Source organism: Cynara cardunculus (genome assembly GCF_001531365.2).
Source record: "Cynara cardunculus var. scolymus isolate 2C chromosome LG 10, CcrdV1, whole genome shotgun sequence".
NCBI classification, from domain to species: domain Eukaryota; kingdom Viridiplantae; phylum Streptophyta; class Magnoliopsida; order Asterales; family Asteraceae; genus Cynara; species Cynara cardunculus.
Window position 1 is genome coordinate 23,445,624 of NC_037537.1, and position 25,205 is coordinate 23,470,828.

General features: G+C 33.1%; 2 protein-coding genes across 6 annotated transcripts; one reads left to right on the plus strand and one right to left on the minus strand.

Annotated features, from left to right (window-relative positions):
* The first annotated feature begins 3,788 nt into the window (after positions 1 to 3,788).
* Positions 3,789 to 17,064, plus strand: LOC112518959 (serine/threonine-protein phosphatase 6 regulatory subunit 3-like). 5 transcript variants are annotated; one of them, XM_025126776.1, is made up of 19 exons: positions 3,789 to 4,017; positions 4,869 to 4,972; positions 5,129 to 5,215; positions 5,368 to 5,443; positions 5,551 to 5,625; positions 6,013 to 6,066; positions 6,733 to 6,792; positions 6,934 to 7,050; positions 7,542 to 7,636; positions 7,722 to 7,927; positions 10,765 to 10,862; positions 11,197 to 11,300; positions 11,453 to 11,618; positions 12,973 to 13,095; positions 13,605 to 13,687; positions 14,669 to 14,813; positions 14,909 to 14,938; positions 15,371 to 15,447; positions 16,100 to 17,064. In XM_025126776.1, the coding sequence occupies exons 1-19, from the start codon at positions 3,979 to 3,981 to the stop codon at positions 16,893 to 16,895; spliced, it is 2,535 nt and encodes an 844-aa protein (XP_024982544.1). In that variant the 5' UTR covers positions 3,789 to 3,978; the 3' UTR covers positions 16,896 to 17,064. The 5 variants fall into 5 exon arrangements, with proteins under 5 accessions (XP_024982544.1, XP_024982545.1, XP_024982546.1 ...); XM_025126777.1 differs by having other exon boundaries at positions 16,103 to 17,064; XM_025126778.1 differs by having other exon boundaries at positions 15,377 to 15,447.
* A 1,515-nt stretch (positions 17,065 to 18,579) lies between these two features.
* Positions 18,580 to 24,151, minus strand: LOC112519660 (GATA transcription factor 11-like). The gene is made up of 3 exons (XM_025127876.1): positions 23,982 to 24,151; positions 21,372 to 21,635; positions 18,580 to 19,347 (listed from the first exon to the last, which is right to left on the minus strand). The coding sequence occupies exons 1-3, from the start codon at positions 23,991 to 23,993 to the stop codon at positions 18,724 to 18,726; spliced, it is 900 nt and encodes a 299-aa protein (XP_024983644.1). The 5' UTR covers positions 23,994 to 24,151; the 3' UTR covers positions 18,580 to 18,723.
* Between the last annotated feature and the right edge of the window lie 1,054 nt (positions 24,152 to 25,205).

Sequence of the window (25,205 nt, forward strand, 5' to 3'; positions counted from 1 at the left end):
AAAGGGTTAACCTGTTTAAAAGGTAACAGGTTACCCATTGCTATTATGGGTAGATTTTTTAAAGTACAATGCCTTAATAAAAAATAATTTGAAAGTACATTGTTGTAATAAAGAAAAACAAAAGTAGAATGCTATAATAAGAAATTTTGTGAAAGTAGGTTGCTATTTCATGCATTTAACCCTTTAATTAATAAGAGAAAATTATTGATTTTTTTTTGCAGCAACAACAAATTGATATGTCATAAAATATGAAAGATACTAATAGATATTTTGTTGACGAATCTATCAATCTAAATATCTCGTCATTTGATGTTGTACTTTAGTGAAAATAAAATGTTTAGTTATAGCATTTCGCTACAACAACATTAGATCTTATAGGATGCTTAAAATGTCTAAGCGTCTTAATATGATTCTTTATAGGACAAAACAAGAAAAATGTCTTATCTAAAAGAGTTACAATATGTTTATATGATGATTTTGGGCATCCTAACAAATTCTATGACGCTTTTAAAATAAAATATCATATTAGTTATTTTATACGACACAACTTGAAAAGTGTATATGAACATATGTGTCCTCTAAATAGATGAGTATTAGGGAAACTTCTCAAAATATTTTATATATTGACAACTTTATATATACACATAAATACATAATACATTCATGCATACACTTTTTCATTAAAGTTACGCATAACCAAAATATTTACATAAATATATTTGAGCAATTTATTTTATATGAAGATGACGAGGTGTGTAGATTATAGAAAAGTCAAAATTGCTACGATACCAACAAATTTGAGAAAATGATGGCAACCAAAAAAAGAGAGTTAAACGTAATTTGTTAAAAATTATAATGCGCAGGGGGTAGAATGTTGTTTTCTAAAATTTAGGGGCTATAAGTCGAATCTTTTAGAGTCGAGGGACGTGTTTTGTAAAATTTATTGTTACCATCAATAACAGAAAAGTTTTGAGGATATGGCATAAATCGGGAAAAATGAACGTAAATAGATTTACGTAACTTGTATAATCCTTTTTCTTTTAATTTCTAATGGACGTATTTGTTTTCATATGTTTTATGTGTAAGCATAAATTCATTTGCATAAAATACGACCATCTAAAGAATCACATTAAAAAATTGGATATAAAATAAAAAGGGGTGGATAGATCGATTAATTCAATCAATTTCTCATAAATTAGGCTTATTTCGTTAATGATTCCCCAAATTTGAGGTATATTCCCCATTTTTTTTTAGGGTTAAATGCATGAAATAGCAACCTACTTTCACAAAATTTCTTATTATAGCATTCTACTTTTGTTTTTCTTTATTACAGCAATGTACTTTCAAATTATTTTTTATTAAGGCATTGTACTTTAAAAAATCTACCCATAATAGCAATGGGTAACCTGTTACCTTTTAAACAGGTTAACCCTTTGACTTTTTTGCTTGTGTGGCTTTAATGAGGTGATTTGGATGACACATCATTTTGATGACTTAACTAAAATTAAAATAAAAACATATTTCAAATTATTATTAGTGATTTTCATTTTTCATTGCTATTATCTAAAAAAATATTTTTTTTTTACTTTTTCTTATTAGGTTGCATTTAAATTAAATATTCTTAGAGTAAAATATTTATTAAATAAATATGCAACATTATTTTCGAGATATATTTTATTTGTAAAAAAGACAATTTTTCCTATTTTATGTTGTTCAAATAAATACATATCTTTTAAAGTTCTCTTTAAAATATTAACGAAATAAATTGTTATCTAYAATTTTTTAATATTGTTATATTAATAAATACTTCAAAAAAATCTAATTAATTTAATATATTTATACGTCAAGTAAAAAGTTTTTAAACAAATATAATATATTCGTCAAGTAAAAATAATATTTTTTGGTAAAAAAAAAACAATTCTTATTTTCCTTTTTTCAAAAAACACATATTTTTAAAAAAAATATTAGCGAGATAAATTGTGTTCTACTAGTTTTATTGATATTGGTATATTAATGAATAATTTAAAAGTTTTTTTAATTCATTTAATATATTTATTAAAAAACATGTAAAAYATYTAAATATTAAAATTAAAAATACAGTGTTTAATAAGAAATAGTAGATGCTATAATAAAATAATTTTGAAAGTACAATGATTTAGTAAGAAAGTCATATCACTATAGTACATGTGGACAGTCTACGTGGACAATGAGGTGGCATGGAAACCTAGTATAATGGGTAAATTTAAATCAAAAGGTTACTCAATGCTATAATGGGTAAATTTTTCAAAGTACAATGTCCTAATAAAAAATAATTTGAAAGTACATTGCTGTAATAAGAAAAATTGAAAGTACAATGCTATAATAAAAAAATTTATAAAAGTAGATTGCTATTTTATGCATTTTGCCCTTAATTAAATTATTTGTCATCATTCTTTGATCGTGAATCTCTTTTGGTAATCTATATGTTTAGCTAAAATGAAATACAAACATAATATCAATAAAAATTATACATTATTAATATATATACATAATAAACATATATATATATATATATATATATATAATCTATAAAAATTATATATTAGCGACGGTTTGACGGGCAATTTCAATCCTCCTAATTGACGGGTTGGGTTTAATTGAGTTGTTAGCGGGTTGGATTGGACGGGTTTTGCGGGTTTTTGTGCACCCCTAATAATGATACTAAAATAATCTTTTAAGAGATTCACAGTATGACTTTGCTCCAACAGTTATGTTACAGTGTATGTCAAAATAGATAAAGGAAGAAAGAAAGATAGAAATATCCGAATTTAGAGAAATCTATGGAACTCCATATTTAAAAAAATAAATAATATTTAGTTATTTCTCATGAATAGGAGACATAGAAATTAGATGTCTAGAAAGAAAAATACTATTTTATTAAATATACTGAATATTTTAACAATATAGTTAATGATAAAGATAATGCTATTTGCACCTTTTTTATGTCAGAGTCAAGTCAATTTATGCATTGAGAATGTAAAAAATAGGTATTTATATTGATGTGTGTGAAAATTTTTCATAGATAGTGATGAATTTAACAACATATAAAGATACGATTTACCCACTTTATGATAAGATCGTTAAAATAGAATAGCTATTAAAAATGCAATTTTTTTTTTTTTTTTTGATATTTTATTTAAAAAAAAAATTTATAATATAATATGGGAGATGTTGTGGTTAACATTTCCAAGCTAACCACAAGGTGATGCTTGATTAGTTTGAACTTGTGCTCCAAAAATAAAAAATACCTGAAGGTCACAGATTCAAATCCAAGGAGGAATAAAAATCTTTTATGATCATGAAAGTTTAAATATGATGACTCTGAACTACCCACAAAGCAAGTGATTGCTCTGAAATTAAGAGTCTGCATAACCGATTGGATATTCAGGTTAATAAAAAAAACATATACAAACAAGTTCAAATTCAAGGAGGAATACAAATCCCCTTGTGGCCACGGAGGTTCAAATGCAGTGACTCCAGACTATCTACAAAATAGATGGTTGTCCTGTGATTAATCGGCTCGTATAGCGAGTTGCATATCCAAGTTAATAAAAAAATAAAAAAACATATATAAGCTAAAATATTGTAAAAGAAAAAGGAGATGATAAATTACATAAATACCCAAGGCATCGCCGTTTGTCACTGTGCACCATCAGGACCTCTTTGTCCGTTTGCAACCTGCCCCCCTTCTGTCCCGCTAGCACAGCACTTGTATCCCTCTTGGCTCATTTTATTTGACAACTTTTGGAGCTCTTCTCTCCCTCTCTTCCATCCCTCAAATTTATCGATTTTGACTGTTTTTTCCTCTCAAAAATCCAAAATTAGGGTTTTTGTTCGCTCTTGCTTCTATTATTCCAGTCGTCCAATCGTGAATCTCTAGTTTCCATCCTCTCTCCTCCCATCTAGGGTTTGCAGATCTAAAACCAGTTATAATTCAACATGTTTTGGCATCTCACAGCTATATCGGCTTCTTCACCGGTAAGTTACTATAACACGATTCGTTTTTATTTACAGACAGATTCGTATAATTCAGTGTAAAACTTGTCAATTGCCAGTATTAAGTGTTTTGCTTGATTGTGTTGATGTTGCCTATTTTCTTTTCCTTTTTTTTTTTTCATTTCATGACGGATCCCGTTGTGATATTTATATTCAGTGTAGTATTCATTTTCTGATGAATATGCCTTGTTGAATTATTGGACTCATTAGAGCTTGAAGTTAAGGTGATTGGCTCAATGAAATATCAGTTTGGTTCACATGATTAAGCATCTAAATAATGGCGATTGTTTATTATTCGACAACTTAACTTGGATATGATCACCTGGTTTATAGTGATTTACTTCAGTTGTCTGTGGGAAGAGAAATGAGGGAAATATTATGAAATGATGTGGGATATTTGATCTGTCTAAGCTATACAGCCGTAAATGGTAATTAACTCATGGGAAATTATGGGTTTAAATGGGAATTCCCAGATGTTGATCAACGGAAGTTAAAACAATGAAAGTATCATTTTTTCTATGCTTGACTATGGACCACGTGGTTCATGGCAAATGTCTTTTAGTTCATAACCTGAATTAAATAATTAGGCGGATCCAGTTCATTTATCTGATAGGGGAGGCAAGGTTAATTTTGTATGTGAATGTTAGAGTGTCATTAGTTGTTTCCCTTATCTCGTGGCTTGCGTAAGCGTCAATGAATGGATCAAAGCACAAATGGGTTCATCAATCATATAAAATTGCACTGTGCATGTCTTTTTTTGTCTTGCAGCATTTAGCTTCTATAGTCCATATGTTGTTTGCTATCTTCTAACATATGGTTAATCATATGTTTAGATTGAGGCTATCTTGGACAAGGAGCATCTCACATTGGAAGAGCTCTTGGACGAGGAAGATATTATTCAAGAATGCAAAGCTTTGAATAGCCGTCTCATCAACTTGTAAGTATTTTATCTTAGTAAATTAGAGTCATCTTCTAGTCCATCTAGATGAGCTGATGCTTCCCATAGTTGAAGTTTGCAATATTTCCATGAATTAGATTGCAAATAGGATATGATAGAATTGCATCATGAATACTTTGAGTACTCGTTTTCCAGCTTGCGGGACAGAGTCCAGGCTGAACAATTACTGCGATATATTATAGAAGAGCCGCAGGAGGGTGCTGATAGCCAACGTATTTTCAAGTAGGTCGTTTGTTATTAGTTGACACATGTAGAAGCTTTCAGTACTGAAGCATCATCTATATCATTATTTCCTCATTATCTTTTAGATGTTTTTTCCTATATAATACTTGGAACAAAGCTGATTATGTCTAGTAATTTCTGTACATGTTTAGGTTCCCTTTCATTGCTTGTGAGATATTTACATGTGAAATTGATGTGATCTTCAAAACTGTAGTGGAAGAAGAGGAGGTTTGTCCATTGATATTCCAATTCTAAGTTATATCTAACATGAGTTATTAAGAAATTTATTACAATCTGTCTCACATAACCTCCTTCTCCCGAACTCAAACTTGCAGCTAATGAATTTACTGTTCTCATTTCTGGAGCCAACCCGTTCTCATAGTGCCTTGCTGGCTGGGTACTTCAGCAAGGTATGTTTTGAAAGCTAGATCCTAAATATCATTATCGATTGTAAGTTCAATTGTAGAGAGTGAAGGAGAGAGAGCACGTCGAGTCACTATTCGATGTAGTGATTGTGTCTTTATCGTTGTACCTGAAAATAAACCATTGTTCATGGATTCAAAAGGGAAAAAGCAGATGTTAACGTGACGACTATGTAGTCCCTATACAGTCTGCCACAAATGTAATTGTTGCACACTTGCACTCTTAGTTTATTTATCAGATGAGCATATAGGGTGTAGGAAGTTCCTGTCACGGATTTTTTTCTCTCACAGTTGCTAATTTGCTATATTCTGTCAATCATCATTCATCTTCTCTTGCAAAAAACATTGCTTGAGATATTTTCTACCATGCTGTAGGTCATGATATGTCTCATGTTGCGGAAGACGGTTCCACTTATGAATTTTGTTCAAGTGAGTAAATTTTTTTCTATACATGGCAGCGTTTCTCTGATTCCGGTTCTGCTTAATATTCTTCAAGAAGGCTCAACCATACTTCTCAATCACTATTTTTACTTGATATTACAGGCTATACTTCCATTCTTAAATTAGTATTCTTCTGAATTTGATCACCAACATTCACATTTTACTAAATTTTGATGCTTCTTTATCAATAGCACCAATACTGACAACCACGTTGATTATCCACGGAGTATGCTGACTTGCTTAAAAGATAAAGCTGTTTGATGGTATAGTTTAGGGCTATTTTTTGAGTTTAAGTTTTCTCCAAATTAAAAGCACTTCTATTTTAACAATTGTACTCTATTGTGAGAATAGTGGGTTTCTGAATGTAGTAGTGAACTTACTAGTGTAAAAGCTGATGACATTCTTCCAGTTATGGTCACCGTAACTACGGCGCAAAATTGGGATTTTGATGCATTAGAAGTAGCCACTCAAAATTCAGAACTAATTACCTGGTGAATTTTATGGCTCATATTATTTTCAACCATTTTACTTCAAAATCGTTTTCATATTATCGTCAAGTGAGGACTTGCATGGTCTGTAGAGTAGTCATACAGTTTACTTTGGTTTTCTTTCTCGTTTCATACTGTAGATATTATTTGTTCTATATGTCAACAGGTCCATCCATATGTTTTTCAACAGCTGGTTGATTTGATTGGAATAACATCTATCATGGAGGTCAGTACGTTTCCTATTTAGGTTGTAAAAATTACATCATTGGGTTCATGTTTAAATCGGCGTGAACTATTATACTTTGAGCTTTATGATATCTCTTGCTTGATGAATAATTGGTTATTCCGGTATTTCTTTTAAAAATAGGTCTTGGTAAGACTTGTTGGAGCTGATGATCATATGTATCCAGATTCTGTGGACGTGATGCAGTGGTTAACAGATAGCAACCTATTGGAGATGATTGTGGATAAATTGAGTCCATCTGTGAGTACAGTTTCTTATTCGGTGTATGTACATAATATTATGTGCGTCAGTGTGTATATATTCACATTGGACAGCTCTAATCTGACCTTATATGCAAATGTACATGATATAATATTTGATTGCTTGTGATAGGCCTATTAAAATGCTTCCACATGAGACATCCACTAGTTCAAATGTCAAACCGCTCTCAACGTAATTTGTATGCTTCATGTGTGTGTAATACTATTGATTTTCTGATACTCCTATTAGAATATTTTCACCAGTGACCTCCACCAGTTCAATTGCATTTACAGCCAACACTTAAACTTCAAGGGTGCACATATTGGTGACAGTATTTTATCTGATATTTTATTAATTCCATCTACAGACTGTCATGTGCAACTTTGTGTGCCTTATTCTGTTCTCTTCAAAAGTAGTTTATATTTTTATGGATATTTTCCTTCCAAGTGTACTCTCTAATACACTATCCTCCTTCTCCGGCATTGCTTCAGAGTCCTCCTGAAGTACATGCTAATGCAGCAGAGACTTTATGTGCTATAACTAGAAACGTGTCATCTCCTCTTGCCTCTAAACTTTCTACCTCAAGGTTTGTATGGTCTCATATGCTTGCATTTCTGTTTAATTGCTCTTTCAAGTACATAATATTCTTTATCGTTTTCTTTTCCCCCCAGTTTTGTTTCAAGGATTTTTGGTCATGCGTTGGAGGATTCACATTCGAAATCTGGAGTTGTCAGCTCATTGTCTGTGTGTATATCATTGTTGGATCCGAAAAGATCAGTTCCTTCACCTCCCTTTTATTCTTTTAGAGGTCAGCATGTATACGAGTCACCTGTGCAAGTCAACCAGGAGACTGTAGGAGCAATGCTACCCAAACTTGGTGAGTTTGTACATACAATGTCTGCTCTTTGTCTTATCTTTTAATCTTAAGCTGTAGTCGCGTTTAACTATCAGCAGTCTTCCATTCCTATTTTTTTTTTCACTTTCAAATGCATCTATATTGAGTGCTGTATAAAAGAAAGTTATGGCAGTAGGGCTCCAAATTTTACTGTCTGAATTAGATATGCAGAACCAAGAGATAACAAAAAAATATAACTTACCTTAAACTGCTTTCCAAACTGTTTATGCTCTATCTTATAGTACATAAAAAACCATTATTAACCACAAGGGTGGTGCCTGATTGGTTTGAACTTGGGCTCCAAAGGTCAAAAGTGCCTGGAGGTCCCAGGTTCGAATCCAAGGAGGAATAAAAATCCCCTTGTGGTCACGGAGGTTTCAATGTGGTGACTCTGGGATACCCACAAAGTGGGTGGTCGCCCTGGGATTAATCGGCTCGCATAGCGGGTTGGATATCCAGGTTAGTAAAAAAAATCATTATTCATTCACTCTTGGGAATGGCAGTTCAAGAAACTTGGCAGGAAATTTTAGTCTAGAAGAAGGTTGTGCCTCTTGGCATCGATAATAAGATATTTTTATCTTCTTTTCCTTTGACAGCTATAACCAGCCTGTTTCATAGGATTGTACTTTTCTGGTACTAAGTCTTGCCAATTGTTTCCTCTGTTTCTATGCAAAAATTTCCACTTAAATGTTTGATATGATGGGGTACCCAAAATAGTATGTTTTCATATAAGATACTAAGCTTGAACTTGAGTGACACAAAGCATACCATAGATCTCCAACTCTAGTAGCACCAATTCATCATTCTTAGCGTAATTGGGCAGTAGCATGAACTAAAAACTTCGAACAAGAGTTACTGGGAAACTATTTGAAGTTATTGTCTACTTCTCTTATATAACAAGATACACTGCGGTTAGCATCTTGATTATACCACCTGTACAAAACTACCTATGAATTCAAACTGTCTGTATTCTAGGTCATACTGGTAGAAATATCTTGGAGCTGTCAACAAACTGATACGCTAATGTCTCTTAATAAGTTTGAACTCACAAACTAATAATTGTAGAGATCATGGTTGTAAAAATTGGTCGAGGCGAGGCGGTGGAAAAACGAACCTGAGGCGGCGCCTCTTCTAGGTTAGTTAGGCCGCGCACCTCTAGCTACTGAGGCGGGGCTGAGGCGTTAGGATTTAGGGTTAAAATACATAGGTTTCTCTCTGCTCCCTTAAGCTCGTCTCTTCCAGTCCTTCACGAGTTCTTCTTCTGCAGTTCTCCATACACCTCATCTTCTCCATTTAACTTTTGCGAGCTCTTATCCGGTTCTCAAGTCTCCCACACACACACACACACACATATATATATATATATATATATATATATATATATTCAAAGTGAGAGAGGAGATATAAAATGTATTTATATATATTAAAATAGAGAATTTGAGTACGGAAATATAATTTATTTACAGCATTGTGTATTGACAATAGTATGTGGGTTAATATATTATTACATTTTGTGTCCATTGTCCACTGTCCCCTGTCCCGATAGTTTTTCTTTGTTTGTATATATATATATTATGTATTTTTAACAAGTGATGAAACTAAAATCTTATAAAATCAACTGCATCTATTAATATATATTTTGAGATTTTAATACTATTATTAGATGTGTGTTAATATGCAAACAAAATTATTTATTTTTATTTTCCGCCTTGGGGCTTATGCCTCGCCACGCCACGCCAAGGGACGCCTCGCTCATGTTTATGTACTTTAAAACTTTGGTAGAGATGCACTGATACCATTGGTCAAAGGAAACTTGGCAAGAAATTATGGCTCAAGAAAACTGAGGCCTCATTTAACAAAGTACTTGTTTTCTGATTAAAAAAACTGGATAGGAACATGTGTTGAGAACGTTCATATTTTTAAAAAACTAAAACCAATTTTCAAACTTTTTGCAAATGAGGATTATAAATTGTGAACTTGATTTTGATGTTTTCATGTTTTACAAAAAAAATGTGCTTCGATCATTCGGCTTTAATGAATTAAGCTTTTAAACCCAGCAAAACATAATTCTTTTAATTTTATTTTCTTTTGGAAAAAGAAGTGGTCATGACAAACACACTTTTGATTTTGCTGTGAAATATAAATCACAAACAGTATTTACGATACAAAAAAAAAATCTAAGAACACTAAAAGAGACTTCAAGTAGCATATTCAGAATTAGAGTAAATATTTTTAAGTTAAGTTAGGTTGGTTGTTTTTTAAACTTGAAATTGTCTTTAGGGGGAACTTGGGACAACTTTGATCGTGGTGGATCATGCTTGTTACTCCGTCCTGCTTATCTAAATTGTAGCAGTTCAGGACAGGAATGCGGAATGCCGTAATAGGCCATATTTTTTATGGCATTGGAACTAAGAGGTATTGTTAAAATATTTCAGATGTGCTGAAAATGGTTAATAATAGGGGCATGTTACAGTGATGCACATGGACATTCTATGATGCAATATCCAGAGAGCAGAGTGGTACCTTTAAGATAGATCTTTCCCACCATAACTTGGACATTGAATACACTAGTTTTTTATGAATCCCTTTTTTTCTTTTCAGTTTGATAAAATTCAGTTACCTATAGCCAGTTAAATACTAAGAACTTGGTTTTTTACGATAAATAGAATGTCTTGCTTATGGATCATGATTAACAAAAAGGTACTGCTCAATCTTGGATGGGATGATATTCAAATTGCTGATATTTGTGCGAATTGAGTTTGGTTTTAGTAGGCATATATTGTGGTATTTAGCTTTTCGATGGCCTGCCAATATTTCAGGTGGCTTGTTGATGTTATTGAATGTGTCACTTGATGAGAAGATCTTGCCAACTACATATGGCCAGTTGAAGCCTCCTCTAGGGAAGCATCGTCTAAAGGTTGGTTTACTTAACATGTCGCCTTTATCTGTTGCATATTTCTATTAGGGTAGATTTGTGTTGAAAATAAACATGGTTTTTGGCTGAAGTGGTTACACGAAAGGGTAAGATGCAGGTATTGGTTAACTCATATGTTTTTGATGTTAAATGAATCTTTGTACTCTATGAAATATAAAAATAATGCAAATACAATGAAACAGAAAATTACATCTTCTCGTGTGAGGCATTTCTGATGTTTTAATGTGTACTTCTAGTTGATTCTTCACGCCAAAGTGTTGGTTCTTTGTTGTTCTCATTTCACTTCTCATGGATTGGTGATATTATCTGCTTGCAGATTGTGGAGTTCATTTCTGTTTTATTGAAGACTGGGAATGAAATCGCAGAGAAGGAATTAATCAGCTCTGGAACTATACAAAGAGTTATTGAGCTTTTTTTTGAGTAAGACACCACTAATGCATCTGTTTTGGTGTCCTGATAATGTACAAAGTAGAGTTATGATCGTTAAACTTAAATGCTCGATCATGCTAGAATGAATTAGATTTCTGTATGGTGCATATTCTAATAGTTTCTTTTACTGTTAATTGACACAGGTACCCATATAATAATGCTTTGCACCATCATGTCGAGAATATAATATTTTCCTGCCTAGGAAGCACAAACAACACCATCGTCGATCATCTGTTCCAAGGATGTGGTTTGTTGGTGAAGATTCTTCAAACTAACAATACACCTTTCCTTTCTGGAGAACTTAATCTGGTAATTGTTGGCACCTTTTGTTGGATGCATCTAGGCTAAACAGGAATAACTACTCATAACATGAGGCCAGTTGATATAATTTGGTTTAATCTGCCTTTGAAAATCATCTATATGTATGAACTTTGATTGGTGGAAGTTGCTGATGATGCCCAATCAAGTATACTAAGAGTTACGACGTAGCCACCCATTTAAGAAATATTGCAAATAGGCCATCAAATTCAGTTGTCAAGTACTAACTACCAATTTCTGACCAAAATCTTGCGTGGAGTCCACCAGACTTCACGGAAAAATTACACCTTGTCCCGTAAATTTCAGTTCTCATTTTGGCCTTATTTTGAAATATTATTCTATTTTTTGGACAAGCTTTTGGAATAATACACTGTTAAAGGCTTAACATTTGTTTTTGTTTTTCTTTATCTATTGCTGTAATAATATTTAATTTGGATATCACTACTAAGCGATCAATAAATTGTCACTAAAGAACTTGCTGGGTAAATTTGTATATGCTCGTAGAAGTTATTTTCTGTATTGTATTCCCCGTCTCCATCTCAATTTTCTCTGATCTCTCCCTCCCCTCCCCTCCCCCCCTCTTCATGCCTTCGCTTCATATCTGTACTTTAACAACCCTCCCGAATAGACACCAGAGCACAAGAAATCTGTCATAATATCATGAAGATGAAGAAGAGGGAATCGGAAGAAGATGATGAAGACAATCAAGATTTTAGGACAAAATACCATTGTAATTATTTAATCGTATATCTTGTTACAAAAATTAGCAATGTTCTGATTTGTTTTAGGTACTATTATATTTTATAAAAATGTATCATGAAAATGAAGAAGAGGGAATCGGAAGAAGATGATGAAGACAATCAAGATTTTAGGACAAAATACCATTGCAATTATTTAATCGTATATCTTGTTACAAAAATTAACATGTTCTAATTAGTTTTAGATACTGTTATATTTTATAAAAATGTTAATTGATAAATGATGCGTCATTCCAAAAGTTTATCTGAAAGCTTTAGCTTTATGTGATAGTTAAAATTTGGATGAGAAGTTATTTACCTTGGGGACTATTCTGCAACATTTTCATGAGCTCTCTTGGACTCTGGCAAGATTTGGCCAGAAATGGGTTATTCTTACTTAAGGATAAAGTTCGACTTCCTATATCTTATTTTTGTTAAATGAATGACTCCTGCTTACCTAATTGGCATCATATGGTGTTATTTCCCTTTATAATTTGAAGTTAAAATTAAAATTCAGATGTTCTTTCCAGATTATCTCATAAATATTCTTTATATTAAAAACAAAATACTATTTAAAAGAATGTGTTATGATTCTTGTTATTATGCAGCCTACGTTGCCCGCTGCTGGAAGAAATGCACCCCGAGTTGGGAACATTGGACATATCACATGCATTGCCAATAAAATCATGCAGTTGGGGAATAACAATAGTCGCATTCAGATGCATATTCAGGTGCGCTATTATTTATGGAAGGATCGATAAAACAGGATCTTTTATAAGTACCTGATACTCCTCTTTCGGGGCAATGTAAATCACTACTTAAGTACTATCTGAAGTTTGACATCTATGATGAATTATAAACTATTGGAAACATGCTTGTCAGTTTATTATCTTTCTGCATGTTATAATCATGTATAAAGTAAGCCTCAAGTGGTATCAACTACCCATTGGGATCCATCTTGTTCCATCGGAGTTTTTATAAGAGTAAAAAATTGATCTTTCAATTGCTTGATGCTTTCTGATGCTGACACAATATAGAAAGTGAACTGTTTCCTCCACTTGATGTCATAAAATCTTTTCATTCTGGTATGCTTGAAGACGGGAGGTTGCTTTTCCTGTCTTTTTAACTTATAAGGTGGCTTTAAAATCTTATACAAAAGTTCATGCAACAATGATTTATTTACAAGTATTTATGTTAATTTTGGATCTTTGTGTTTCAAATATTATTCTTGGTGATATAGGAAAGTAGGGAATGGAACGAGTGGCAGGGTACAGTTCTACAGGAACGGAACATGGTTGAAAATGTGTACCGATGGGCTTGTGGGTAAGTTTCTTGCACCTGGTATGCTGCTACCATGTTTTGTCTATCAAAGCATGTTATATTCTGTTGATTACTACATATTGGTTTAGTCTACTTGCAACTGTATACACTTAGAAGGACATGCCACAAGCAAAGTCTTAATTGCTGTTAAAGATAATTTATGGCACATCATTTGTTTACAAAAATAATTAAGGCATACTATTGACTTGAGCATAAGAGTTTAGGAAAATGATAGTTCAGAACTGATGAAGGAAAAGAGGGTGTAAAAAGGATGGGAACACTTTACAATATGGCTGTATGATGCATAGATACTGGGATTCAGAGTTTCTAAACACTTTATGATATGGGGGTGTGTATATTATGCATGTATATATACAAGTCTGCAAATGATTTCCTTTTAATCAGTATATAAAATGTTTATGTATAAACTAAACAAGCTTAAGCCTTGTTAGGTTTTTACTTTTACTTAGTCTGTCCATATAACTGTCGAGGAACAAGTATTGTTGCTTTCTTTCTTCTGTAGCCATAATACCTGAGTTTTACCTTAGATTTTAGCTTTAACATGCATTTTATAACAAAAATCAACCAAAATCGCGTATCATATCCCATCTGCGTATTCTTCTCATTTGCGATGACCAATTCAGGGATACAACCAATGCCTCACAGTGTGTGCACCAACTGCACCACAAAGAACTACCCCCGGAGGCACAAAATTGAGATTTTGAAACAAACTCTGCCAGTGTGGATGGATATGTTTGTTTAGTTAAAAAATAATCTGATTCTGTGGCATTCTGTCTGCGAATATGTTGAAATTTGCCTGGTATGTCGATGATACATATTGAGCTCTATTTTCCTGCAAACAGGATATTAAAGAAAATGGATAAAGTTGGGATCTGATGCTATGGAGCATTTAACCTTCATATACGTCGGGTGTTATTCTATTACATGATGCTAATATCTTCTCCATCTTTTTGATATTTTCAGTCGGCCAACTTCGATACATGATAGGAATAGGGATAGTGATGAAGATGACATTCATCATGACAGAGATTATGATGTTGCTGCTCTAGCAAATAATCTAAGCCAGGCATTTAGATACAACATGTATGAAAATGAGGAAGGTGAAGAGGTATGTTGAAGCTTCTCTTGTATTTGTACAAGTTTGTGCCGTCTTTATCAAAATTTGATGTCGTAAAAATGGTTCTCCCCTTATTCTGACTGCAGGGACGTGAAACTATTGGTCGAGATGATGAGGTAATATTTTGGTCAAGAAATTCATTTCATACAGGGGAATTTATTAGATGAAAGCATGAACTTTCTCTCCTCCTTCAAATCATGATTATCAATAATCATAATATTAACTCCCCCCCCCCCCCCCCAATAAAAAAAAACTAACATCCACGATGAAAAGGCACAGTTTTAGATTTGTGTAATTATTACACTTCTTAATTAACTAAATGACAATTTCATCCTTGATAATAGAGGGAGTAATGGATTTTTCCATCTTTAAAATTAAGGTAAAATTGGAAAGTAGGCACATATTTCTAAAGTGGATGATTATTTTGAGACAAACTGGAATAGAAATGTGGACGCTTGTTTTGGGACCGAGTACTATATTTTATGTTAGTATCGAGTCTCTGCAACTGCTGTGATGCTGATACCAAAATATCTATTCAATTTTTTGAGATGCAGGAGGGTTACTTTGACGATGAATCTGCTGAAGTGGTCATTTCATCTCTGAGGCTGGGTGATGACCAAGGCAGGTAAGTTTCTGGAGATGAATTTAGAATCATCTACTCTATCCCATTAAAATTATGACTATTTGCATAGGTTCATAGTCACAAGATAATTTTCAATTGTTCGTTGTCTAAAACACTCTTCAGTTATGGCAAAACAAGGGAATCCTGTAGAACCAAATCATTTTGGTCAATGATGCGATTTTTCATGGGACATCCCAAAATGGAAAATGTTGCCATTTTCATGGGATGGAGGGAGTCTTTGCTAGTTGGTTCATAAAATGGTATCTGGAATGATATGATTGGACTGAACAGGTAGATTGGTGAAAGAATTGTGGAAGGTTTTAGGGTTTTAACATGGATAGTTTAGTAATTTACCCATCTTGTCTCATCTCTCTAATTTTTGTTCCACCTATTTTGGTCCCACTCAGTACCGTCATGTCCCAAGCCGCGGCAAACATGAGACAAAAAATTTCTGTTGTCATGTCCTGCCCTATCCTGCGTAACAAACTTACCCTAAGGAAACTGGAATTGATTGATGCTCATTAAAGTAATTCCATCATATATAGAACACCTGACTATTTATCATCCATGGTTTTGTACTTTTGTAGCTTGAAAGTGTTGGTAGGCATAGAATCCATTAAATGTGTTGTTTAACTTGTTTCTTTTTTTCATGCAGTAGCTTGTTTACAAATTCAAATTGGTTTGCTTTCCAAGACGATAAAATGGGGGATGCACCTATGAGCACCACCTCCCCTTCTGAAATGATGGATGAGATCGACTTTAATGCAGCATCTACCGGTGGTAACAGCAGTAACAACGATGATTTGGTAGTTGGCGTAGATGAAGAATTTGTCGATAGCAAAAACTCCAACCACATTATATCCGATTCTAATCCCAATCGAAGCCCAAATCCCTTCAGCGAAGACTATGAAGTAAATGGCGGTGGAGACTTGAAAATGGGCGAGAACGAAAAAACCAGCGCATCTGATGCTGGTTTTTTCAGATTCGAGGCTACGGACAACGAAGACCTGTTTGCTGATAGGCCTATGCCAGAATGGGTTGGATGGGGCGAGCCTTCAAATATCGCGGTTAGAGGGTCCGGGGTGAACCCTTTTGAAGATTACAATAATACCTCCAATGTCGACATTCCCAGTTTAGCAGAGACAGTCAGCCCAGGTTCACCATCTCTACCCAACGGCTCATCAAATGACGGGCTTGCTGGATCATGTGATTCGAGCCAAAAAGAGGGTGCAGTGGCTTCATTGTTTGAAGAAGATGTGGAGTTTGTAGGAGTGGAATTAGATGGGTCTGAAAAGGCGATGGATAAAGCCCTTAAGGAGGGTGTAGTCGGGGAAGCCGGGGCTCTAAAAAGAAAAGTTACACCTGAAAAAGAGAACGTGAGTGAGGACACGAAAGAGTTCAACGACAGCAACTATTGGAGAGTCGATCAAGAAATCGCGGTTTCAGAGTGAAAAAAAATATATATGCTAGGTTTGTGTATGAAATGAAAGTTGTGTACAGTATAATTTTGTTAAAATGGACATAGGTTAATCTGAATTGTTGAACAGTTGATTGTTATTTTTATCTTGTTATTGTTGTTTCTAAATTCTAATTATGTTTTATAGATTTTGGTTCCTCCCCTTTCCTTTGTACCATTTTTAAATTTCTAGTCCTCAACTTATAATTCTTTTATTTCGATAATTTGTTGGCGATTTTTAGTGAAATCATCTGTTTAGTTTACGTAATTAGATTTACAAGGAGAATATGGGGTTGTTAGATGGGTTATATCACGAGTTACAAAGTGTTGAGTGCACACTACAGAGATTGTTGGTGTCATATGAATGGGTCAAGAGCCATATCTTAGTTTTACCAGGAGAATCTTTATTTTAAACTAAAAAGGTATTCGCGTAACGCAACGAGATACATCTTGATTCTAATATTTCGTTTTATTATTTATCTCAGTCGATGTTATAATATGGTATTATGTGATTTTGAAAAAAAACGATAATGGTTTTATTTTTCAATAAAATATAAATTTGACAAAAATATATCGATATTAGTATCAAGTTAACTATTTAAAATTTCTCATTTTTTATGTAATTTTTTAATTCAATTTTTTTATTATAACTTAATTAAATTCAATAACGAAGTAATTTATATTTGGTTTAATAATATAATTTTCTTATAAATATAATAATTGATTATTTTGTTAGAACTTGATAATTATCCTAATTATATTTTAAATTTTTTAGATTTTAAAACGAGATGTTTATTCTTATTTGATTGTGTTCATCCACAGTTAGTTACACGAATTCAAACATGAAGTTTTAATTAGTTGTACTTATGCATAATTTTTTTTCTTATAAAGATAATAATTAATTATTTTGTTAGAACTTGATAATTATCCTAATTATATTTTAGATTTTAAAATGAAATGTTTATCCTCTATTTGATTATTTTATCTGCAGTTAGTTACACGAATTCAAACATGAAGCTTTAATAAATTGTACTTATGCAAAATTACTTGTAATAATGAATTTTAAGTAATATGCATCAATATACAATACTTCATACATAAAAAATGGGTTTTAAGAATTTTTATCAAATGTTTTATAATATAGTATAGATATATTTTAATAAATTAAAAAAATTAGATCCTAAATACATGGCATATAAAACATCAAATTACCAAAATATCATTTTTCTACCACTAATTTTTTACCCCCAAAATTGGTAACTCGAGGGTCATTTCACTTATCGGTAAAAGTTACTACTTTCATTTACTGGGTGAACATTCTTTGTCATCAAAATGGATTTTTGATGGTAAACGTTTATAAACCGGTAAATCTTAGCATGGAGGGAATCTTACCCAAAAGGCATGGCAAGAATCTTACCAGGTAAGTAAAAGATAAACTTTTACCCGGTAAACGCTTACCAAATAAAAGAAGCTTACCAACAATCCATTTCGATGGTCGAGAATGTTACTCAATAAGGTAAGTAAAAGTGGTAACTCTTGCTGGTAAGCACTTACCATATCGATCATTGTCTTTAAGAGTCATCATCCTCACTTACCGTATCGATCATTGTCTTCCCTCTTACCGAATAAAATTCTCGGTCCTTGTTATGTTAAAGTGCTCCATTCATCGTCAGTTAAAAGAACTCAAATCCCATCACCAACTCTAATTGTCAAAAATTTGAACCACCAAAAAATCACAACAGAGATTGAGCAAAGGATTCGCTTCAATAGAATCATGACAACCCTCTAATTTTCTAAGTCTTGCACAAGATGAAAATCGATAACTACTCACACGAACAAAGTCCAGTGTCTCTTGAATTAGAACTCAAAACTTTCTTCGTAACATAATCATCATCCATCTTCTGTCTCATCTCTATCACCTTCCTGTGAGAATTTGAGTGCACCGACGGTATGAACGTCGGACTTGCTGCTGGCCGGTACTCAGGGAACAGCCGCCCGGATCTGTACCGGACCCCACAAGCGTTGCACAGCGTTTTTGGTCCCATCGGACCTTCTCGCCACTGTGGAGTTTTAGTTATCTCACAATGGCTGCATTTCTTGGTTTCATTAACGGGTTGCTGGAAAAGATTTCGTCTCTTTTTCCGTTCCTTTTGAAGCGGAATTAGTAGGGGTGACCTTGACCATGGGTTGGTGGTTGACCCTGATTGTGACCGCTTGGTTCGACTTCTTACGGGGATGGCTATTTCGGTTCCAAAGGAGACAGTCTTGCTGGTCGAGCCAGAGGTGCGACGCTCAAGGACTGAATCAGGGCTAGGTGCTTCGAAGGATCTTGGCATTGGGTACTGTTTTTTTCCTTCCGGAAAAGATGGTGGTTGCGGTTTTGGTTGAAATTTAGAGGTTTTGGATTTGAGAATCGGCTGACATTTTGGTTGGCAAGTTTCGTCATTCTGAGGAGAAAAACGGCCAATAACATAAATATGGGAACAAGTACCGTCGACAAATTGCTTAGGAACGAATGCAGAAAAACAAAAAGCATGAACTAACTGGCAGTTAAGAGGTTTGAGATAAATACCAAAGAGTCATTGGTCATCGGTACCTGAGTTACCGGTAGAGTCCAACCTCCCAGGTGGTCAAGTGATGAGGAGTTTGCTTGAGTATTTTCCATATAAGTATATAATATATAGAGAGAAATTGGGGGAAAACCAAAAGAACATGAAAAACTAAGGAACGCCCGGTAATCATTCATCTGCACGGCAAGTAAGTGAGGCGTGTCTTGGTTTTTATGCTCAATTTTTCATATTTTTGTGGTTTTCCCCTAACCAAACCCTATATATACTTAGGGAAGAGGTTTGATACAAATATATGTAATCGTGCGTGCAAGGATGCCTCCATTCTAAAAAGCTAAGTATATATAGAGGTTCAAACGGAAACAATAACTAAATAAGAGAATACGAAAACAACCAATTCACGTGCAAAATCACATGTAATTTTACAATAACGCTGATGTGGGTCACGCGTGAATCACATGTGACTTTAGTGTAAAAATCGCATGTGATCAGATCGTTTTCTCATTCTCTTATTTAGTTAATGTTCTTGTATAAACTCTCTCTCTCTCTCTCTATATATATATACTAGAAGAGTACTCGCGCAATGCAGCGAGACACATCTTAATTTTAATGTTCTATTTTATTCTTTGTCTCTATCGATGTTATAATACGATTTTATGCGTTTTAAAGAAAACAATAATGATTTTATTTTTGAATAATATATAAATTTGAAGATATCATAAAAATTTGAAAAAAATTATATCAATTTTAATATCAAATCAACTATTTAAAAGTTTTTACTTTTTATGTAATTTCTTTAATTTATTTTTTTATTATAATTTAATTTAAGTTTAATAATGAAATAGTTTATTTTTGGTTTAATAATATAACATTTTATAAAAATAATTAAGTATTATGTTAGAACTTAATGATTATCCTAATTATATTTTAGATTTTTTATATTTAAAATGAGATGTTTATTCTGTATTTGATTATGTTTATCTGCAGTTAGTTACACGAATTCAGATATGAAGCTTTAATAATTGTACTAATGCACAATCTACTTGTAATCTTAGGTAATAAGTAATATGCATTAATAAACATTATTTTGTGCAAAAAAATGGGTTTTAAAAGTTTTTTGTCAAATGCTTTATAATATAGTATAGATTATGTATTTTTAATAAAAAATAATGATTTTATTTTTGAATAAAAATATAAATGTGAAGATATCATAAAAATTTGAAAAAAAATATCAATGTTAATATCAAATCAACTATTTAAAAGTTYTYAYTTTTTATKTAATTTMTKTAATTTATTTTTTTATTRTAATTTAATTTAAGTTTAATAATGAAATARTTTATTTTTGGTTTAATATTATAAATTTTATAAAGATAATAATTAAGTATTCTGTTAGAATTCAATAATTATCCTAATTATAWTTTAGATTTTTTATATTTAAAATAAGATGTTTATCCTGTATTTGATGAAATAGGATATGGATGAAATCGGTTAGGGATGAAATCGTTTAGGGATGAACGGGTTTAGGGATGGCTTTAACAGGTTGTACCATTAGCAATAGATGTTGTCTTTAAGAGTTTAAGAGTTTTAAGAGTTTAAGAGTTTTAACCAAATGCTTTATAATATAGTATAGATATATCTATCTTAGACATGGGTTCCGGTGAAAACAATCCCTTTACCCCTATTCGTGTGTGAACAAGTGAAGGTGCCTTTATATTGTATGAAAGTCCATCGTGAAAACTGTGACGGTACCCTTACAGTAAAGGGTTAGAATCAGAGCCGTATGTACACACAAAGTATAAAACGGCTATTTTCATGAAGATCCCCGACCAGTGCAAAAGTGGCAAAAAAGAAAAAAAAAACCAAAAACTAGCTTAGTTTTCATCATGACCATAGAAACTACTTACAAGAACAAAACATTCAGTGAGCAAATCTGCAGAGCCGCCACCGCCGCCATTGTCATTAACAACACCACCGATTTGGGAGACGGGTGGTAGCATCTCCCTAAAAACCTCGGACGGGATAGGACCAAGTTTCAAAGCCCAATCTTCGGCAAGACCGTCTCCTTCCAAATTCTCGACAGGTAAATCCAAGATATTAAGTATGTCACCAAAACAATCCTCATCATACACCTCGTGATTATAATCAATAACCCCACACATTCCGTTATCCTGAATAATATAAAACAATTACAATTAACAAGAGATACCATCAAAAAAATCAAAAATTGATGCGTTTTATGCTTTCTTGATGTACACATTATGAAGGGTAGAACAAACCAATTACAACTGATACGAAATGCTATCAAGAAAAGTCAAAAGATTCAAAGGATATTTATGTTTTTTCTTGATGTATATCTTATAAGCAATATTTACAGGTAATTAAGGTTAAAGTTTGTTGATAAGGCAAAGATTTCTTAAGAAATCAACGGCCAAAAATAGAAATTACCCACGTGAAAAGGAGTGATTAGGGTTTTGGATTAAATAAATCCAAGAATTTATTATTTTTAATATTGGATATTAATAACAGTGTATATCCCTTTTTTCACGGACATTATACCAAAAATAAAAACTTGTAACAAAACCAAAACCTATTAATTCCCATAAGGAGTAAGGGTGGCAGGGTACGACGTATACAGACATTTATATGCATCGTACCCTTCCACCCTTAATAAATCCCACAAGGAGTGAGATGAGTTTGGATGAAAACCGACCCCAAAAATATGTCCAAAAAACAAAAACAAAGTTCAAAAGATCGATGAAGAGCAAGTAAAACGATTTAGTGCAAGTATGCACGTTAAAGAAGTAAGATCGTAGACATAATAAGAACAAGTAAGAAATAGCTAGTCGACCCATCCTCGCTAAAACCAGCACAAAAGCTACTCCCAACTAGAGACACAAAAAATTCCCATGCCAAGCCCGCCTAAAAAACCCGGTCCTAGTGAGACCAGAAAACCCCGGTTAAAAGCCTAGGCCCTTTCTCAACCCCAAAGCCAGCCCAGGCCTTGAAAAGCTCGGGGCTTTATTATTGCTCTTGCTCACAAAAACAGGCTTGGAAGGCCTGACGAAAAAGCTCGAGCCTTGTGCATCTCTATGTCTCGCTACACCCAGAGGGCAAATCCTCGCTAACTTATCTTAGGACTATGATACCAAGTTGTCTCGAACCCTCTCGATCCGCCATTTACCAAGCCATTTACCACTCCACTGACCATAGTGACAACAGGTCCTTGCACTTAGGGACCGTTTACCAAACACTTACCATGTAAGCGTTTACCAGTAAAATTCAACACTATCACTTACTTACGAGGTAAAAGTTTGGTCTACAAAAACGGCATAGTATGCAGCAATTTATCCGGTGTAAACGCTAACCGTGGTAAGAGTCGTCACCCTCACTTACAGGATAAGACTCTTGTTCTTTGTCTCACTCTTAACATGTAAGATTCTTGGTCCTTGTCACATCCATATAGTTATGCATATCCAAAAACTCCTATTTAAAAGTGATGCCTATGGTCGACAATCTCAACAATTCATATCATATCCTTTTTCGGCATATCCCCCATGCTCACCCCTTCAATGGATAGGTTCTCGTCGCTCCTTCTAGGTTTTGATTTGAATGCATATTTCAATTGATAAATAATAAGAAAAAGAAGTGGAATGTATAGTGTTTGACTGTTTGTGTGTATATATACACAAATATTATTATTAATTAATTAAATTATTTAGAAAGATTCTGTTTGGATAAAAACATAAAAATCTGCATGAAGAAATCAATGGGGGCATGATAAATTTAGATTATTAATTGGATTTGTTACTTTTATATTCATTATTTTGAATGAATATAGAGATTGTTTATAAATTTAAATCAATACAAATTACAAAAGTCTTTATCAATTTATTATAAATTAAAAAAAATTAATTTCTTTAAAACTCTTATTATCAGTTTGTCACCGGTACAAACAAGCTGTTTATCCAAACACTACTGGTTATCGGTGTCGTACTGGAATAAGTCAATAAGTTGTTTTCATAAACGATCTAAAAAAACCATCTATGACCAAACAAATAAATATGAAACAAAAAACCAACGTAAGATTAGCAAATCCTAAATTCATCATTACCCAAACATAATCTCTCTAACAAATTTATTTTAATAACAAAACACATTTGAAAATAACATTACAATGCTTTTTCCTCACAAATATAAATTCGAATTCAAATAAAACTCCCAAAAAACAAGAGCTATAAAACGACGTCGTACAAAGGTTTATATAGTGTTTTGCCCTAAAAGAACACGATAACTTTTAGGGCTCCGTTTGGCGACTGACTGAGAAAATAGAAAATAGAAAATAGAAAATAGAAAATACGAAAGGGACGTTGCAGAAACAAAACCGTGGAGCATCTAATCCTATTCCGATTAACCAGAAAAAAAGAAAGAAACACGGTTGAGAAAATGAAGCCCTACAACTTCGTTAACAAAATTTCAGAGAGAAATGTATCAAAAATGGCGAAAGAGAAACTCACCTGCGACTCCATGGCGGAACCTAACCTCCTTTTTACACCATTATTGCAGTTTTTTACAAAATTTACGGTCACAAATTGAAGAAAACGACAGAAAGAAAAGGAGATAAGGCGTGAAGATGTGTATGTGTGAAAGAGAGAGAGAGAGAGAGAGAGAGAGAGAGAGAGTGTGTGTGTGTTGATGGATTACTGTGTGTAAATATGACAGACGGAGATGAAGTAAATTTAGGTTTAGGGGAAAGGGGGAAAATGAAGGAGGTGGTGGAGTTAAGAGGGGTGATGGTGCATGGGATCACATGGTGGTCCAGACTGTAGCTGATTAATATTTTGTACTCTCCTCTCCCCAAAAAAAACATTAAAAGTAAAAACTTTTTTGTTTTCTTTCTTTTGCTTTTATATGTCTCCACTTAAAAAAGAAAATAAATAATTTATTTTATATTTAAAAAACAAAAAGAAATAATTTTTAAATTATAAACATATTTTTTGTATTTTCACAATTTGTAACAAAAAAAACACATGTTGATTGTTTGGTAAGGCCTTGTAAAACTTTAAACCTTAAATTACTGGGCTTAGACTTCGTGCTTTCTGTGTGTATCTCATATTCGAATTTAATAACAGTAACAAAAGATGGATAACGATTTGACGTGCTTAATAAGGTTTAACGTCAATGAAGCGCGATATAATGCTCGACTGAGTTCAATATGTGGTTAATGGTGATAGCTATGACGTGGTAGAGGATGCCTAGTACATAGTGGTAGACCATTTGCATTGGTAATATCCGTTGGGATTTGCTTGTCAGAGATAGACTCGGTTACAAAGTTTGTTTACCTTATGTTGTTGATCCCCTATATCCTAACAAAACGGTTAAATCTCGATATAAGTTTGGTACATGTTAAATGTCAAGATGGGTCTTGAGCCTTGTATCTATGGTTTTGATAATTAATCTTGTAAAATGCCTATATGGGTTTTGGAAATTTTAATAAATGAATCTCAAGAATGTGGTCTTCTAGTTTTTTACTATACAAATGACGATTATTTGATATTAATGCATTTCGGTGTACCTGGTTTTTATAAATCATTTGGAAAATGTATGTTATTGTTACGAGACATTTTGGAAAATTAAGGGTATGATTTCATTTGGAAAATAGTTTGTCTCAGCTAATGATGAGTTTTTGAATTAACCATACTTTTGGAGCATGTGTTTGCATAAACATTGGTTAAAGACGT